At 45.6% G+C, this 16,825-nt stretch overlaps 3 protein-coding genes, 2 long non-coding RNA genes and 1 other non-coding gene across 9 annotated transcripts; 2 read left to right on the plus strand and 4 right to left on the minus strand.

Moving 5' to 3' along the window:
* Positions 1-5,296: 5,296 nt before the first annotated feature.
* TRNAG-UCC lies at positions 5,297-5,368 on the minus strand. Its single transcript has one exon. It is a non-coding gene; the product is annotated as a tRNA-Gly (tRNA).
* Positions 5,369-6,703: 1,335 nt separating this feature from the next.
* LOC123396868 (pectinesterase inhibitor 8-like) lies at positions 6,704-8,488 on the minus strand. The gene has a single exon (XM_045091659.1). It carries the CDS (start codon positions 8,486-8,488, stop codon positions 7,874-7,876), a length of 615 nt encoding a protein of 204 aa, XP_044947594.1. The 3' UTR covers positions 6,704-7,873.
* Positions 8,489-8,700: 212 nt separating this feature from the next.
* Positions 8,701-11,029, minus strand: LOC123398454 (WAT1-related protein At3g30340-like). The gene is made up of 5 exons (XM_045092924.1): positions 10,740-11,029; positions 10,402-10,581; positions 9,471-9,885; positions 9,221-9,372; positions 8,701-9,088 (listed from the first exon to the last, which is right to left on the minus strand). Exons 1-5 carry the CDS (start codon positions 11,027-11,029, stop codon positions 8,935-8,937), a joined length of 1,191 nt encoding a protein of 396 aa, XP_044948859.1. The 3' UTR covers positions 8,701-8,934.
* LOC123398457 lies at positions 9,709-12,481 on the plus strand. Its single transcript, XR_006610155.1, has 4 exons — positions 9,709-9,798; positions 10,382-10,541; positions 10,755-11,035; positions 12,218-12,481. It is a non-coding gene; the product is annotated as an uncharacterized LOC123398457 (long non-coding RNA).
* Positions 11,967-13,867, minus strand: LOC123398455 (WAT1-related protein At3g30340-like). Of its 3 annotated transcripts, XM_045092926.1 has the most exons (6): positions 13,677-13,867; positions 13,524-13,586; positions 13,280-13,396; positions 12,750-13,155; positions 12,490-12,641; positions 11,967-12,300 (listed from the first exon to the last, which is right to left on the minus strand). In XM_045092926.1, exons 1-6 carry the CDS (start codon positions 13,865-13,867, stop codon positions 12,171-12,173), a joined length of 1,059 nt encoding a protein of 352 aa, XP_044948861.1. In that variant the 3' UTR covers positions 11,967-12,170. The 3 variants fall into 3 exon arrangements, 2 of the variants coding, with proteins under 2 accessions (XP_044948861.1, XP_044948860.1); XM_045092925.1 differs by having other exon boundaries at positions 12,490-13,155; XR_006610152.1 differs by having other exon boundaries at positions 12,215-12,300; positions 12,389-13,155.
* Positions 13,868-13,939: 72 nt separating this feature from the next.
* On the plus strand, positions 13,940-16,708 carry LOC123398456. Of its 2 annotated transcripts, XR_006610154.1 has the most exons (5): positions 13,940-14,031; positions 14,107-14,220; positions 14,305-14,568; positions 14,700-14,764; positions 16,391-16,708. It is a non-coding gene; the product is annotated as an uncharacterized LOC123398456 (long non-coding RNA). The 2 variants fall into 2 exon arrangements; XR_006610153.1 differs by having other exon boundaries at positions 14,107-14,568.
* Positions 16,709-16,825: the final 117 nt, after the last annotated feature.

The following is a 16,825-nucleotide window of genomic DNA, read 5'->3' on the forward strand; positions in this document are numbered from 1 at the left end:
AGTATGATAGGATGGTATCCTCCTTTGAATGATTCAAGTGGCTTGACTTGGCGCATGTTCACGCATGTAGTTGAAACAAAATCAACATAGCCTCTATGATGTTCATGTTCATGGTGATTTATGTCCTACTCATGCTTGCACTCAATGTTAGTTACTCTGAATGCATTTTGATGACTGTTGTTGCTCTCTAGTTGGTCGCTCCCCAGTCTTTTGCTAGCCTTCACTTGTACTAAGCGGGAATACTGCTTGTGCATCCACTTCCATAAACCCAAAGTTGTTCCATATGAGTCCACCATACCTACCTATGTGCGGTATCTACCTGTCGTTCCAAGTAAATTTGCATGTGCCATTCTCTAAACCTTCAAGAAATAATCTGTTTTGCATGCCCGAACCGCTCATGTGGTGACAGGGGGCTATTGGTATCTTCCATGCTAGGCGTGTCCTCAATATGTGTTTATTCACTATCATTCACGAGAAAGGGGCCGGTAATTGGAATTCTCAGTTCCATGCTCAAATCGAAAAGATAATTGCAAACAAAACTCCCCCAGGATTGATGTTGGTATGGACTGTACCTGAGGATTCGGCTAGCCGTGGAGTGTGATTGATTGGTGGTGGGGGAGTCAAAACTTTACTTTTCTGTTTGGGAACCGCCTATAGCATGTGTGGTGTGGAAGATGTTGAGAAATCTTAGTCATTGCGTTGACAATGAAAGCATGCCACCCAAAATTATTATCTCTATTTTCAAAGCTTGAGCTCTGGCACCTCTGCAAATCAATGCTTCCCTTTGCGAAGTGCCTGTCTATTTATGTTCCTGTTGAGTCATCATCCTCTTACAAAAGCACCAATTAGAGAGCACCTCTGTCATATTTATGCTTTGCTTTTAACTGTGTTGAGTATGACTGTGATTGGATCTTCATTGCCATGAATTACAATGTTTAGTCAGCCCTTGGTCTTTGAAGGTGCTCCGCATTTATGTTTTGCGGTCTCAGAAAGAGCTAGTGAGATACCATCTATTCATACTACTTCATGTTGTTTTGATTGAAGTGTTGACACTTGAGGCCTATTATTATTTGCTCGCTAGTTGATTATGATATTGATATTAGTTTACCGTGAGACCTAGATGTCATTTGCTTATGTGATTTGCTTGTGATCTTGCTGAAACTCTGGATATGAGTTAGACATAGTTGCAACATCAAGATCAAACAGAGTTCGTCAAAGTTTTTCTTTTGTCTCTTTCAGTTTGTCAACTGAATTGCTTGAGGACAAGCAAGGCTTTAAGCTTGGGGGAGTTGATACGTCTCCGTCGTATCTACTTTTTCGAACTCTTTTGCCCTTGTTTTGGACTCTAATTTGCATGATTTGAATGGAACTAACCCGGACTAACGCTGTTTTCAGCAGAATTGCCATGGTGTTGTTTTTGTGCAGAAATAAAAGTTCTCGGAATGTCCTAAAAATTTACGAAGAATTTTTCTGGAATAAAAGAAAAATACCTGCGCAAAGATCCACCGGAGGGGACGTGCCAGTGGGCCACAATCCCCTGGGCCGCGACCACCCCCCTAGGCCACGCCGTGAGGGCTTGTGGGGCCCACGTGGCACCACCGCCCCCAAACTCAGCTCTATATCTTCCATCTCGCCCGAAAAAAAATCAGAGAGAAGGTTTCATCGCATTTTATGATACGGAGGCGCCGCCACCTCCTGTTCTTCATCTGGAGGGCATATCTAGAGTCCGTTCGGGGCTCCGGAGAGGGGAAATCGTCGCCATCGTCATCATCAACCTTCATCCATCGACAATTCCATGATGCTCTTCATCGTTCGTGAGTAATCTCATCGTAGGCTTGCTGGACGGTGATGAGTTGGATGAGATCTATCATATAATCGAGTTAGTTTTGACGGGGATTGATCCCTAGTATCCACTATGTTCTAGATTGATGTTGCTACTACTTGGCTATGCTTAATGCTTGTCACTAGGGCCCGAGTGCCATGATTTCAGATATGAACCTATTATGTTGTCGCCAATATATGTGTGGTGTAGATCCTATCTTGCAAGTTGTAGTCACTTACTATGTGTTATGACCCGGCAACCCCGGAGTGACAATAGCCGGAACCACTCCCGGAGATGACCATAGTATGAGGAGTTCATGTATTCACCAAGTGTTAATGCGTCGGTCTGGTTCTTTATTAAAGGAGAACCTTAATATCCCATAGTTTCCATTAGGACCCCGCTGCCATGGGAGGGATCGACAATAGATGTCATGCAAGTTCTTTTCCCTAAGCACGTATGACTACATACAGAATACATGCCTACATTAGATTGACGAACGGGAGCTAGTTACTTATCTCTCCGTGTTATAGATGTTACATGATGAATCACATCCGTCATACTCATCCATCACCGATCCACTGCCTACGAGTCTTTTACTACTGGTCCTTGCTACGTTACTTTGTTTAGGCTTGTCCCTTGCTACAAAAGGGATTGGGCCACTTTGCTACTACTGTTGCTACTGCTGTCACTCTGCTGCTGCTGCTACTGTTGTTCCTTGCTACTTCGCTGTTACTTGTTGCAAGACCCTTTTCCGACACCGTTGCCGGGAAAGAATAGTTACTCGTCCACGTGCAACCTACTGGCGTCATTGATACAACAGTTAGGAATAGTCTGCCGTTAACAGACGTTTCTGACACTGTTGCTATCATACTACTTTGCTACTGATACTTTGCTTGCAAACACTAATCTTTCAGGTGTGGTTGAATCTGACAAACTCAGCTGTTAATACTTGAGAATATTCTTTCACTCATTTTGCTTCTTGTGTAGACTCCTAGTGAAATATCTTAAAAGACTTATATTTAGGAACGGAGGGAGTATATTATAATTATATCATGTCTTATTTGAGTAGCTCAGCTAGTAGTTTGGTCCACACATTTGCTTGGAACAAAGTTATATTTTTATTTCAATAGATAAGGTAACAAATACATGGTGGAATAAAAGTTGTCCCCTTTTAAATTGAAAATCCCTTCAAGGAAGCAGATATTAGTGGATGGATTATTGTACACGAATTGCATGTCTTTGTAGGTATGCGTCAACCATATCATCAGTGTTTAGATGTTAGATTTAGCATAGACGATAAATTATGATAAACCAGTGAATCAATATACATTTCCAAGAAGACGTTAATGCACAAAATATGTACAGAACTATAAACATGAATTATTTCCAAACCCCCTAGGAAGTAGTATAATAGATGAAAAAAAGGCATGTTATTGTTAAAATCTTATAGGAAGATTGAAAGGAGACTAAAAGTGAGCAGAGAAAAAAACTCTTCTCAAGTATCTCTACACATATTAAGATTGAGTGCTCTATCACTAGTAGAAAAGAGAGCTTTGGTTCACGGCCTGAAATCCCAATAGTCCCGATTCACTCACGAACCGGGACCTATGGGGGCATCGGTCCCGGTTCGTGAGGCCAGTGCACCGGCCAGGTATCGTGGCGATTTACGGTCTAAACAAAGAGTTGCGATTTACGCACCCCAAAGTAAGTAGTACTAGCTATTTCCGCGCATCTCTAATTGATTTAAATTTTCATCAATATATCATTACCATGTTTGCTTATCAGTTTGATTGAACTCTATTCCCGTAACGTGTATGTACCAGAGAGAAGGCACTGTTTTATGTGCATACTACGTATGCGAGTTCATTCGCCACTCGACCTCTGAGCGGGTCTTCTCTGAGAAACAATTTCAAGTACTTAAATAATATTCATAATTGTGTTGAGTTTTATTCATATATATATGCATGTATTGACCCCCCTTCTTTAAATTAGATCTCGCATATGCGGGATGAACTCCTACCATATGACCGCATACGAGCAATTCAAGAGGAATTGGCGGGATTCTTTCTTGACGACGTCATACCTAAAGACGGAGAATGCCATGTGGATTTGTCGACATTGGATCTTAATAATTAGATGATGTTTTGGATTAATTGTAAAAGATGTTATATTGTATATATGTAATAACGTCGGATAGATATACGAAAACTTGTTGTTCGACCAAGTACGGAGAAAGAGAGGACACTTCTCTCTATTAGCTAGCTAACACAATACGAAACCCCTAAATTAACCCTCCAAAACACCCTCCATTCAAAAAAAACACCTGCCAGATGCTGACGCGTGGATGCAGTTTTGTCCCGGTTGGTGTTACCAACCGAGACTAAAGGCCCTCCTGCCTGGGCTCCCCGCAGAGGCCACGTGAAGGCCCTTTTGTGCCGGTTGGTAAGGGAACCGGGGCTAATGGGCCTCTGAAACCGGGATAAATGAGTCATTTTCTACTAGTGTATCTACTTCGTGAAATAGATAGAGGAGTCAATATCAAGCAATCTTGAAGCCCAATATCAAGCAGAGTTAGAGAAAGAGGAGTAGTCTCACATGGCGGGCACAGAAAGCTACCTCCGGTCGGCCTTTATAAGGATGAGCTAGAGTAGGAGGGAGGAAAGAGAAGAGCTTTGTGAGCTACAGGATGGGGGTTGCAGGATGGGACAGACATGGGCTAATAGTACTGCATGCTTAATTAGTTATGATCTGTTTGGGCGTGCGTGGCATGGTTGTAAGTCCACGAGTGAGCTCAATGCATGGTTAATGGCTAGTCATGTGAGTTGTGCCTTTCGACTCTCCGGTCCTGCCGGCTCTTTTTTTTAATGGAATGCGCGCCTAGTTAGCTTTTATACGTACGAAATACAAAATCCATCAACAAATAATACCTGAAATAAAAAAGTAGTTGTCCCGGTTTCTATCCTTCAATTGGACGCCGTACATGCAAAACAACCTGTGGTTAGATGGTTATAGGGATAGTGGTATTCCAACCCATCAGGGTTAAGTCTGGGTGCTTACATTATTTCTGGATTTATTTTAGGATTTTCGGCTTTTCAGTGGAAGAAAACGTTTCCATCGACGACGAGGTATGCGTGTGTGCTTTCATAAAGGTGAATGTACGCGCGTGTATATGAACGCTTGCGTTTGTACCGTGTTTAAAATAAAGTTAGACGCCGTACATTTTATTTGGGGATGTGTGCATATTCAATTTGGCAGATATGAAGTATTTCGTTCATTTTGCTTTAACACATGTGATTTCTTTCACTGAAAGTTGGGTCGAGCGTGCATGCACGGGAACCGGCGACCGCACGGACAGGCTCCACTGGACGAACATTCACCACAAAAAATTCCATGAAACAAGTGGCAGCACCTTAGCGTCTCCTCAAAAAATTCCATGAAACAAGTGGCAGCACCTTTCACTTAGAACAAAAGGGATGCGTCTGCCGGGAGTCGAACCCGGGTCTATTGCTTGGAAGGCAATTATCCTAACCGTTGGACTACAGACGCAGTCATGACGACATTTTAGATGTAGCCTATTTATAATGCAAGTTGCTGTTTTCATACAGCCAAGATTTTTCGCTCACGGAATGCACAACGACAAACTTAGCAAAAACTGATAACTATTTGATTCCCTCGTCAACTAAGAATTTTCCGATTCTTACTTTGAATTCATTCTACAAACCATATAACATTCATTTTTTCTAAGGTGGTCAACTACTACACGAAGAAAAAATATAGGAAAAAAAGAAAACACTCCTGTAAAACAGTACACATATGAGGTAGACAGCTTAACTCGACAATCATCTCAAAGTTTTCCTAGAGTACATATATTTGTAAGTACTAGACAGTAGACACTCGAGTGAAACAGTATGCACATAAGGTAGCTATTTTGCTTGCTACGTGCTAGACACTAGCTAACCCCCTCCCCCCACCCCCACTCTCACCCTCGGTTCCCTCCGCCTCTCTTCTCCACGTCCCTCTAACATTCCTCCTCCCTATACCCCTCTCTCCACCAAATCTAGCGGCATCGTCGGGCAATGAGGTGAGGGGGGGGGGGTGTCACTGCTCCTGAGTAGTAGTTGTAGCTTCCTTTCTTAGCATGTTTGCATCCTTCGTGGCTAGATATGGGCGTTAATCGACAGGGTGAACGCACCGTCCAGCTCCTTTTTTCATCGTCCTCGGCTTGATTTTCATTGCGGCCTTCCTCGTCGATTCATTTGGCTCCTTAGCTGGAGGCCCACTTTGTGGTCTTTTGATGCTGCTTATCTATCTCAAGCTCCTTAACCGGAGGCCCGCTTTGTGGTCGTTGAATGCACATCATCGGCAAGTAGGTTTTCAACGTTGCTTTAGTTTCTACACGAAGACCACCATCATTCCAAGGGGCTTATTCCTCTCTCGCACATGTTGTTACAGATGATCCTTGTCGTTGATGATCTACTAATCCTTTGTGTCAAGAGGTTGCTTGACGAAGTGGTCTCCATCCCCTTTAGGTTGTTGGTCATCATCTTCATCACCGGTGTCCGATTACAGGTTCTACTTGATGGTGATTGTCGGCAAGAAGGATTTGAGGTGGAGTAGTGTCGGTCGGGTCTCCTAACGTTTGCTAGACTCGTGGCCCTTCATGTGCCCTCTCCGTGCGTGGTTGAGTGGCACGTGTTTGCTGCAATATGCTCTTTTTTGCGATGGAAAGGAGTTTTATTGCACGATATTAGAGTTACAATCAATAGGACACAAATCCTCGATACATGGAGGTACCGAGCTCACCCACACAGTCGTGGCAAATTCTGAACGACTATAATTGGTCAACCGATCTGCTACTCTATTTTGAGTACAGTGTACCTTCTGAGGTAAAAACTCCCTACTACACTTCAAGTCCTAAATCTCTAGAGCTGACCATAAGCTGAACGAGCCAACGACTTGGTAGAAATCGCTGAAAGAGCCTCCGAAGAATCAGACTGGACCACCACCGGAAGTTGTGTATGTTGGATGGCCAAAGTCATTCTTTGCATGGTGCATGTAACTCCGTCTCTGACGCATCATTACAATGAAATAACACTTTATAAGCTACAAAAATAATCTGTCCTGCATGATTTCTTAGAACCATACCAGCCATCGTAGTCTCATTCGATTCCTTGAAAGAACCGTCCACAAACAGGGCCACCTAACCAGGCTCATGCGCATGCCAAGGGGCATTGGAGGAACAAGATCTCACCATCGACACCACAACGTCATCTGTAACAAGCATTTTACCTTTCTGTATCTCCTCCGTCGCCAGTAGGCTTGATAGATTTATAGTAACTATCCAAATAATCCACCATAACATCAACACGTGGTACTTCAGTCCCATGTGTTCTATCCAAACGAAGCATTATCCAACAATAGCTCATCAGAGGGAAGAGGCCAGCGAATTCTCATTCGAACCCAGATTTTCCTGGCATAATCGCATGACACCAGAGCATGGAAGGTTCCTTCTTCCTCGATGCCACACAACGTGCAAGTTGCTCGTTTGGAAAGATGTTTACCCTTCATCCCCTAATTTAAATAGTGACAGACCTTTATTTCGTAAAAAAATACCCTTCATCCCATAATTTAATATGCTTTTCGTTCTTTAACACTGTACTAGAGTTAAAAATGACTTAAATCATTAGATGAAGGGAGTGTCACACTTAAAGTGTCTTAGATTCGCTACTAGTTGTACATATCATATACCGTGTGTCTACATGCACCTCATAGCGGAGGCATCGAAGAGCCTAGAACATCGGCCTAGCACACATTAATCGTATTCATTTTTTTAAAGACCACCTGGCTACATTTTACATTTTATTATCACACTCGTCTTTCATTGATAACACGTACTTAAAAAAAGGTAAAAACATTACACATATCAAACTATTTTATGTATAGACATGTTAATAAAAGAGGGTTTATTTGTTCATTATAATCGCATTTCGCTTTATTTACGTCGGTGGAGCACGCATGCCTTCCCCATGCCAAAGCGGCCGATCGCGACGGTTAGGCGATGCCGCTGGTGAGCCCGAGGGCGACGACGGCGAGGCGGCCATACTCCTTGTCGTGCCCGGCGACGGGGACGGCGCCGCCTCCGCCTCCCTGCGTCTCCTCCTCGCCCTTCCACGCGTCCTCGCACCGCTCGGCGGCGCCCAGCGCGGCCGCGATCTGCTCCACGGCGCGCCCGTACACGCGCGCCCGGATGTTGTCCAGCGCGTCCCGGAGCACGTCGGCGGCGGCGCCGTAGAGCTCCGTGCACCGCCCCAGCCTGGCGCGCGCGCGGGGGCTGCCCTCCGCCTCGCCCAGCCCCTCCATCCGCGCCTCCGTCGCCGCCGCGTGCTCCACCGCCATCCGCGTCGCCGCCGCCGCCAGCGCGTGCATGTCCGCCGCGTCCCGGCCCTCCCGGTCCGACGAGAGGGACGCCACGCAGTGCGCGTAGTCCACCGCCGCGTCCCGCTCCGCCGCGCCCTGGCACGCCTCCTCGATCCCCGCCGACGCCACCGCCACCGCCGCCTGCGCCGTGCGCGGCACCCCGGCCAGGAAGAGGACCGCCACGCCGACGGCGAGCGCCATCGCCATGGACGTGGTGTGGTCGCCGCGTCCTCCTTGCCTCATCGCCATGCTGCCTCGGATTGTTCAGGAGCGCGGCTGTGCGCCATGGGTATTTATGTATGCGCTTGTGTGTTGGGTTGAGGGCCCGTCAATGGAGGACGACACGACACAGGTGTCGACCATGCCCCAAGCCGGAGATCGGCCATTGCTAATTCTGTCACGAACGAACGACACAGAGTCTATGGCCAAATTAGGGCTCCGAAGTCCTAAATATAGATTGATTTGAGTGACACCATCAACCAACATCTCATTGTAACATTGTTTATCTCCATCTTCACCAGAGCATCTCACTCTCATGTGAAGAAGATCACCGGCGACAACATCACAACTGTTTTCTCATCCAAATTTCCTACGTTACATTGTTGATTAGTAGTTTCAGTCCATCAGATTCTCCAGTTCAAAACTTCAAATGCGTGCGTGCGTCTTGCTGCAGTTCAGACTTCGGTTCAGAAGTGTCACACTCTCTCTTGGTGCTCTGCCACGTCGCCGTGGCCGGCTGCTGCTTCCACCGTCTTCGCCGGAGCGGCGGCGGCGGCGGCGGCGGCTTCCTCCCTCTTGCCCCACAGCACGAGGTAGAGGCCCAGGATCACCAGTACCGACCCCAGCACGCTGTAAATATCATGTCATCATCATCAGAACAGATCAATCGACACAGAATGAGATCACTGTTGAAGGAGAGCACTCTGAGGAAAAACAACAACAGTGTTCAGAGAGTGGGTTCAGTTTTAATGGTGGGCCGACCTGCCGAGGTAGAGGGGCTCGTGGAGGACGCAGAGGTCGATGCCGGCGACGAACATCTGCGCCAGCGGGCTGAAGGCGGCGGTGAACACCGGGCCCCGTTTCTCCACGCAGTAGATCAGCAGCAGGTACCCGACCCCGGACGCCACCACCCCCTGCCCAATCCAAATCCAAATCCAAACAAACAAATCCCCAAATCAAAATCTTGCATCTTTGATCTTCAGGAATCGATGGACGGATCTCGCGCACGTACGCAGTAGACGACGGCGGCGATCTCGACGGTGCCGCGGAGCCGCCAGGCGGCGACGCCGGCGCCCCACTGCGTGGACAGCGCCAGCGCCGCCGCCTGCGCGAAGCTGAGCAGCGACATGAGCGCCGTGGCGGAGTACACGGCCGGGTACAGGCGCGTCAGCCGCCGCTGCAGCAGCAGCCACCCCGCGAACCCCACCACGTTCGCCAGCATCGACGCCGACCCCAGCACCCACCGCACCGCGCTCCGGTGCTGCTCCGCGACGCCGGCCGCCGCCGACGGAGGAGGCAGGTGGTGGAGGTGGTGGGTGAGGGACGCGCCCTTGTAGAAGGTGAGCATCATGGCCCCCGTGAGGGAGAGCAGCGTGCCGGAGATCTTGGCGCTCCCGGACTTGCTCCGAACCTCTAGCGCCTCATACCTAGCACCGATTGTGGATGAAATTCATCTGAATTTGTCTGGTCTTCTAGTAGTAATTGTGTTTATAAATCATGGCTCATTAGTGTGCAATGCAACTTAGCTTATGAAGAAGTGTTTGATTCTGATTCACATGATTTAGGAAATTACAGTATGTGTTAAATTTCTGTTCATAGTAAAGTTATCGATGTGATCCGTAAAGTCGAAGTCTTTTTCCTTCGCTGTTGGTTCAGTTCAAGATGCTACTATGTGCTAGATTTGATGAAAAGAGATTTAAAAAGTAGTTTTAGCGCAGAATCAAACTAGCTATTAGGGTCTTAATTCATTTCAAGCTGCTATTGTACTATTCCTAGTTAAATTAATGGAAACTGTATTAAAGTGTTAAAACCGAATAAATTCAAACTTATAGTGGTGCTACACACTTGTATATGAAACTTTCCAACTTGACCTACTACATGGAAGAAACCTTCTTTTCACAGAAAACAACTTTTTTGCCGCAGAAAAGAGAATGAACAATTACCCGAAAGCGAGTGATATTAGGAAGGTAACCACCGGGAGCAGATTGCCGAAAGTCGCAGCAAATGTTGCGGTCGTGTACTCCAACCCGACGAAGAGCGTGTACTGAAGCAGCACCGGTCCGAGGATTCCACTAAGGAACAGGTATGCAAAGATTTCAGCAGTGATCTTTGGTCTTGTCTTCCTAAAAGGAGGAAAGGGGGAGAGAAAAAAGGCCAGCGCAAGCGCATGATCAGCAACAGTGAAATACCAACGACGAACTACTGGTGCTACTACCAGCAGCTGCTTTTATCATCATGATCTGTTTGCCTTTGCTTTTGGTTATAATGATGATGATGATACCTTTCCTTGAAGTAGGCAATGGGGCCAAGGAATACAGTGGCCAGCATCTGCCTGAAAGTGATGAGGACCAGCCGGTTCATCCCCTGGTTCAGCGCCTGCTTGAGCAGCGCGGTCATGACGGCGATCACGACGTTCGTCGCCACCATCGCCGCCGTCGGCATCCACTGCTCCACGCATCCTGCACTCCACATTTTCGGTCCGTCCGCCTTGATGATCTGATGGGCAGCTTGTTTCTGGTTATGCCATGGTTTTATAGGGGTGGTGACAGCCGAAGGTCCAGAAAATGGCATCTGAAGGTATGTTTCTGACTCGCGGTTTCGTTTTCGCGCACGTGACTGAGAGCTAAAACATGGTCTGGAGGAGAGGAGGACATCGCGTGTCCTCTTAATGTCTGAATAATTGTGGAAAATTTGCCGTATCGAGAAAATTGCGCACCCAGCTGAATCGAATAGCTGTCTCTTTATTGCACAGTGCAACGGAACAAAGTAAGGCTCTACGTCCCTTTTTTTCAGTTTCTGGCAAGCAAAATATAGCTTGTGATCCTTCCTGCATGGCCTTCTTCTACACTGTAGGGCATTGGATGCTGTCTTAGCACTGAAAAATTTGGCATGAGCCATATTTAGGGGAACACCTTCCCGTGAGAAAGTTCTAAGATCCAATGCCCACTGTCTCTCTTCTTTGATGAGCAAAATGTTTCTTTAAGTCCAAATCAAATCGCAAAGTATAGATTCCATAGTACCCGCCCCCACAGGGCCGTGGGGTGGTCGTACAAAAATCGTGCGGAGAATATTTTTCTTTTCTTTTCTCTTATTTCTTTCCATGCTCAATGTGACAGATGTGACCTTCTAATGTACTGAGATATGGGCAACCTATGCCCACCGCTCTTTATCACCTGAAGAATTTGGGCTACATTTAGGCATATAACCTCAGCAATTAGCCTGGCACATCATCTCGTTGTGCGAGCAAAAACGCATACGACAACTGCATTACTAATAGTACTGTATACTACTCCCTCCTTTCCGGTTTATAGGGCTCATCTCAAAAATTTCAGATTTTCATTATGTTAGGCTCATTTTGAGTCTAATTGAGTTAAAGTGCTTTGAGTCTCATGCCATATTTAATTCATAGAGATAAGAGAAGGGAAATTAGTGGCTATGCATGCATCTTTTCTACATGCACCATGCAAGTCCAATGAGAAGGAGGATGCTACATTTATTGCCTCGGAAATTGAATATGTGAGAAATATTTCATTGGCTACTTAAAACTAGTGCCATCCACTCATAATTCACCTTGGTTGATGAGATTTCAGATTTGAGCCATATAAACCTGAAAGGAGGGAGTATTCCTCTTGGTTAAACAACGTAGGTGTAGGAAACTAAGGAGGAATATATGCCATAGTTTTACAGCCTGTGAGTCCCATAGCTTTGGTCCTCATGATTTGATTTGCTTCTCCTTATCCTCTTCCTCTTCTTTGACAGATGGTACCGTGGCCGAGGCATCCCTGCTCTTTCCCCACAGCAGAATATAGAGGCCCATGATCATCAGTATGGATCCCAGTACACTGCAATGGCAAAACAAAAAATACAAAAGGTGATGCCGTTTGGACCAGCCATTGCAGTTCTACAAGTGCAGAAAGTGGATAAACTCACCCGTAAACTGAAAAGATTAAGCATCATTTGTTTCAACATGGGAACTGAATGAATGGCCATGATACAGTACTGGTTGAATAACCGAGGCAGGTCAATTTTACCTTCCAAGGTAGATGTTCTCATGGAGAAAGAAGAAATCAATTATGGCCACCATGATCTGGATGATGGGGATGAAGGATGAAGTGAACACTGGCCCTCTCTTCTCCACACACCATGTCATCAGTACATATCCCACTCCAGACCCCAAGATTCCCTGCAAAATACAGTATGAAACAAGCGTTCTTTGGTTCAGCAATTCTCTACAGAGCTCTCTCAACTCTTTTTTTGGTAAAATAAACTGCAACAAAAGGATCTTACTTACTGTGTATAGCACTGTGACAATCTCCACTGGCTTTGTGAGGACCCACACCGATGCCCGCCGCTGTATCGCTGCCGTCAGGCCCCCGCCCTGCAGGGAGCTGATGACGAACATGTACGCGGTGCTGGAGTAGAGTGCGGGGTACTTCTTGGTGAGCCTGGACTGCAGCAGGAGCCAAAAGGAGAAGCACAGGCAGTTCGCCAGTAATGCTAGGGTGCCCAGGGTCCAGCTCTTCTTGCCAGATTCTGCTGCTGCAGCTGCTGCTTCTGCATGCTGGCCTGAAGGCTCTGCTTGGTGCGTCAGGGCCACACCCTTGTAGAGGGTCAGGAGCATGACGCCCGCGAACGACATGAGCGTCCCGATGATCTTTGCAGCTCCTGCCTTGTTCTTCATGTTCAGCGACTCCACCCTACATCATCCATAAGCAGTATAGTATTCCCAAAGGGTTTCAGAGAACATTATTAGCAAGAACAAAGTGCATGAGAAAGGTACCACCTGCACGTTAATTTGAAAATTGGGACACACACACACACCTGAGCAAGACCGCGATGAGGAAAGTCAGTACAGGAGCCAGGTTGGTGAATGTTATGGCGAATGTTGCTGTTGTGTACTGCAACCCATAGAAGAAGGTATACTGAGAGAGTGCGGCGCTAAAAGGGGAGGAAAAAGTCAATGATGAATCAAGCAGAATCATTTCTGGCAGAACATTATATAGCCGAGTTGCTGTACTAATATGAGGAAGTGATTGCTGTGATGCTTTGTTTTTGCCAACCATACCCTAACGCTGCGCTGAAGAAGAGGTACACGAGGATCTCCAGTGTGAGCTTAGGCCTTGTGTTCCTGAAAGACAAAAACAACGGTAGCATCATATACTAGCCCAAGTTCTGAACTCTGCTGGTCATCTTCTGCGAATCATAATTTATGTAGTACCGTTCTTTGAAAAATGCGATCGGAGAAAGGAAGACTGTGGCCACCAGTTGACGCAGCGTGATGAGCACTAGGCGGTCGAGCCCTTCCTCGAGCGCCGCCTTGATCAGGGCCGTTGTCACGGCAGAGATGAGGTCGAAGACCAGCATTGCGATCACCGGTTTCCACTCATCGATGCGCGCCATCGCCCGCATTACTCTGATGATGAATCTTTGACACACCTTCACTTGTACCGCTGTGATGATCCTCTTGTCATGGACTACTTATAGGCATATTTTACCAGACGGAGATCCTTCTGCAAATCAAAGAGATGTCACGGAGGATACGCAGCAATGACCCTTTTACCCTCCATAAAAAGGTGCTAGTGATAACAGATAATGCGATTAGTTATTAACATGAAATGGTCCATCTCAACATGTTCTTTTTTCTTCAGTGCCATGAGAAGCTGCTGACAAGAATGACTAAGATATATTGACCGCTTGAAGCATCTCCTCCATTGCTGAGTTGGCAGTGACAGTGGAAAAGATTCCACTATTTGCACACTTTGGTGAGTTTGGCAAGCTCTTGTTTGGGCTACAAACTTGACCCTATTCTTATCATGGTAAGGATGCATAACTATTCAGTTATGCAGAAAAGGTGGCGTTGTCCCATCCGATCCAATCTAGAGGAAAGCAGGATGGTGAGTTGTTAGTGGAATTGCGAGGCCGAGAGACGAGCAGCTCCTAGTTCCGAGAGGAACGGCGAAAGTGGGTTGTCGGTATGATGCAGCATTGGTGCCCATGGTGGAACTGCACTTTGCTGCAACTGCATATTACTTCATGATCAGGAAACGGCCAGCAATGCGAGGCTAGCTCCTATACGCAGCGATAAGAAAAATCTCCGTCGCCGACAAAAGGTAGTAGATCCAGACCGGTACGGTCACATAAAATTCCCCGAGGTTTTTCCTGCGCACTTTGTGCAGCGAGCAGCTGCCCACTAGTCCCTTTCAGCGGTAACGATGTTACTGCCGCCTGTTTCCTACTGCAGGGGTTACTGGATCCGGACAAGATGCTGAAGATTATGCCCACCTGGAGAATATCATACATGTTCAGGTAACTTGCCTTACTGGATCACATACAGTTAGCAAACTAACATTATTCAGGAATTACTGTGAGTGCAAAGCAAAATGAATCTTTATCAACTGGTTTGCATCCAGATCACAATCTAAGCCACATCTTCAGGCATATCCTCCTACTAGGCTTTAGCTGCTTGCAAGGACAGTTAGATGTGGAACAGTAGGGTATTGTCCCAATCACAGTACAAGCCCTAATCAAAAGCAAATTAAGAAGCACAGGAAAAGAGATGGCACTGGCTTTTGCCATAGGCCTATGGCTGAGCAAAGTGCTGACTCTTCTCCATGCTGATAAAAAGCTGCCTTTAACCTGACACAAAAAAAGGTCGTGTGTCAAAAAAGAAAAGGAGAAACTTGTCATTTGCAATTTGTGAGAATAACATGTTTGCATATATCAGTGTGCATCTTGTCCGGATCCAGGGAGGGAGGGAGGGAGGGAGGGATTTTGCCTTATGCATTTCTTTTCATGGAGGAGAAGAAAAATATATGATTGTATTCTTCAGAGCATCTTGTAAAAAGAGAACTTTAACTAACTGGTATGATTAGCCTAGTGGCCACTGCAATCGACCAGAGATTGGATGCTAACCTTAACACATTTGAGAGGTTAGTGCCTGTCGGTCTCATCGCTAGCCTTAATCAGATGCTAACAAAATTCGCTGATTAAATTATTATTTTTAGGAGATCTTCTGGTCTTTTCGTATTCGGAAGCTAGACTCACAAAGTAGCAAAGCACTAACCAACATTGTTTTTTTCCTTGTAAGGAAAGCCACAAAGAAAGGAGACCAGTTTCTGTCGTCATGATTTGGGCCAAATGAGCCATGTGAAGGCTGTTATTCGATTTCTTGGGCCTATTGTTGCATATAAATGGGTGGCGGGCAGTTAAATATGATTTTGACTTCCCGTCTTAAGGGAAATTTCTAATCGAAGCTCGGTGCATCAAGTTCCAGTCTATTTATTTTTTCTATTTTTCTTTGTTTTTTATTACATTTTTCTTTTCAAGATTTAAAAAAACATGTTTTTGTAAAAGGTTTAAAATTTTAACAATACATTTGGAATTATTTAAATTTATTGCGAATTTTGAAAATAGTTTCAATTTCAAAGTGTTCTCTATTTTTAAAACTATTCACGATATAAAGAAAACTCTTCTCAATTTTTCATAACTTCTCATAAAAAATGTTTCTCCTAGAAATCAAAATAAAAACCTTAAACCAAAGGAAAATAGAAAATCAAATTACCCCGAGATAGTGCGGACGTGGATTTTTGGGACATGCGGCCACGTGATGCCGAAATCTTGTGTGTTCGCGTGCGCATCGCGATTGCTATTTATTATAGCCTCATTTGCAATACCTAACATGTTAATCCCCATCGCTCGTGAATACATCGTGAATACATCGCACTATACAACCAGCTAGTGGGCCAGACGACATTTATGTTCGTAGGAATACATGCTTGTATGTTAGAGGCCCATGTCACACTTTGGGCGATGGCATAACTGCTCTTAGATGTTGGGCAAACATCATTAACCACACATGCTCATTAGTGGCTCGAACTGTAGAGGTAGAAAACAGTTGGATCTTACAAGTTTTTCATTGCTCGCTGATTTCAGGAAAAGGAGAGCTGCCAGACAAGAGAATACGAGTGCTGAAAGGGTAATCGCACTGAAAACAACATTAACATGATTTGCTGAGAGTCATGATGGGCTGCAGCCTGCAAGGGGAGCTGGGTGGAATTGATGGGCGTTTTAATTTACCTTTGTTGTGTAGTTAAGCACATGTGGGCTGTCCAATCATGATTTATTGACATTGAGTGGATGTGGTGCTTGGTGTATTTTCATTTGTTTTGCAGGGTATCTCATCATTAGAGTTTGCGTAATTATGTACCGCTCTATTACGACTTGCTATAATACCTAACCCTTGATGATAAAGTTGGATGGGTTAAAAGATAAGATCAAGAGCACGTAACACGTACTAGTAGCTACATGAAAATGAAATACATATGAAAAACAACAACAGTCCCCTTGCAGAGGGGATAAGCTTCAGAG

The sequence above is a fragment of the Hordeum vulgare genome, chromosome 5H (genome assembly GCF_904849725.1).
Source record: "Hordeum vulgare subsp. vulgare chromosome 5H, MorexV3_pseudomolecules_assembly, whole genome shotgun sequence".
NCBI lineage: Eukaryota > Viridiplantae > Streptophyta > Magnoliopsida > Poales > Poaceae > Hordeum > Hordeum vulgare.

Bases quoted from the DNA above. Each gene is read 5' to 3' on its own strand.
- LOC123396868 (XM_045091659.1), bottom strand. From the start codon at position 8,488: ATGGCGATGAGGCAAGGAGGACGCGGCGACCACACCACGTCCATGGCG.
- LOC123398455 (XM_045092925.1), bottom strand. From the start codon at position 13,867: ATGCGGGCGATGGCGCGCATCGATGAGTGGAAACCGGTGATCGCAATG. The intron at 13,397-13,523 runs GTATGGTTGGCA...CTCCCCTTTTAG, and splicing joins TTCTTCAGCGCAGCGTTAGG to CGCCGCACTCTCTCAGTATA. The intron at 12,301-12,489 runs GTAAAATTGACC...TTGCCATTGCAG, and splicing joins GAGAACATCTACCTTGGAAG to TGTACTGGGATCCATACTGA.
- LOC123398454 (XM_045092924.1), bottom strand. From the start codon at position 11,029: ATGCCATTTTCTGGACCTTCGGCTGTCACCACCCCTATAAAACCATGG. The intron at 10,582-10,739 runs GTATCATCATCA...TCCTCCTTTTAG, and splicing joins ATTGCCTACTTCAAGGAAAG to GAAGACAAGACCAAAGATCA. The intron at 9,373-9,470 runs GTACGTGCGCGA...TGGATTGGGCAG, and splicing joins TCGCCGCCGTCGTCTACTGC to GGGGTGGTGGCGTCCGGGGT.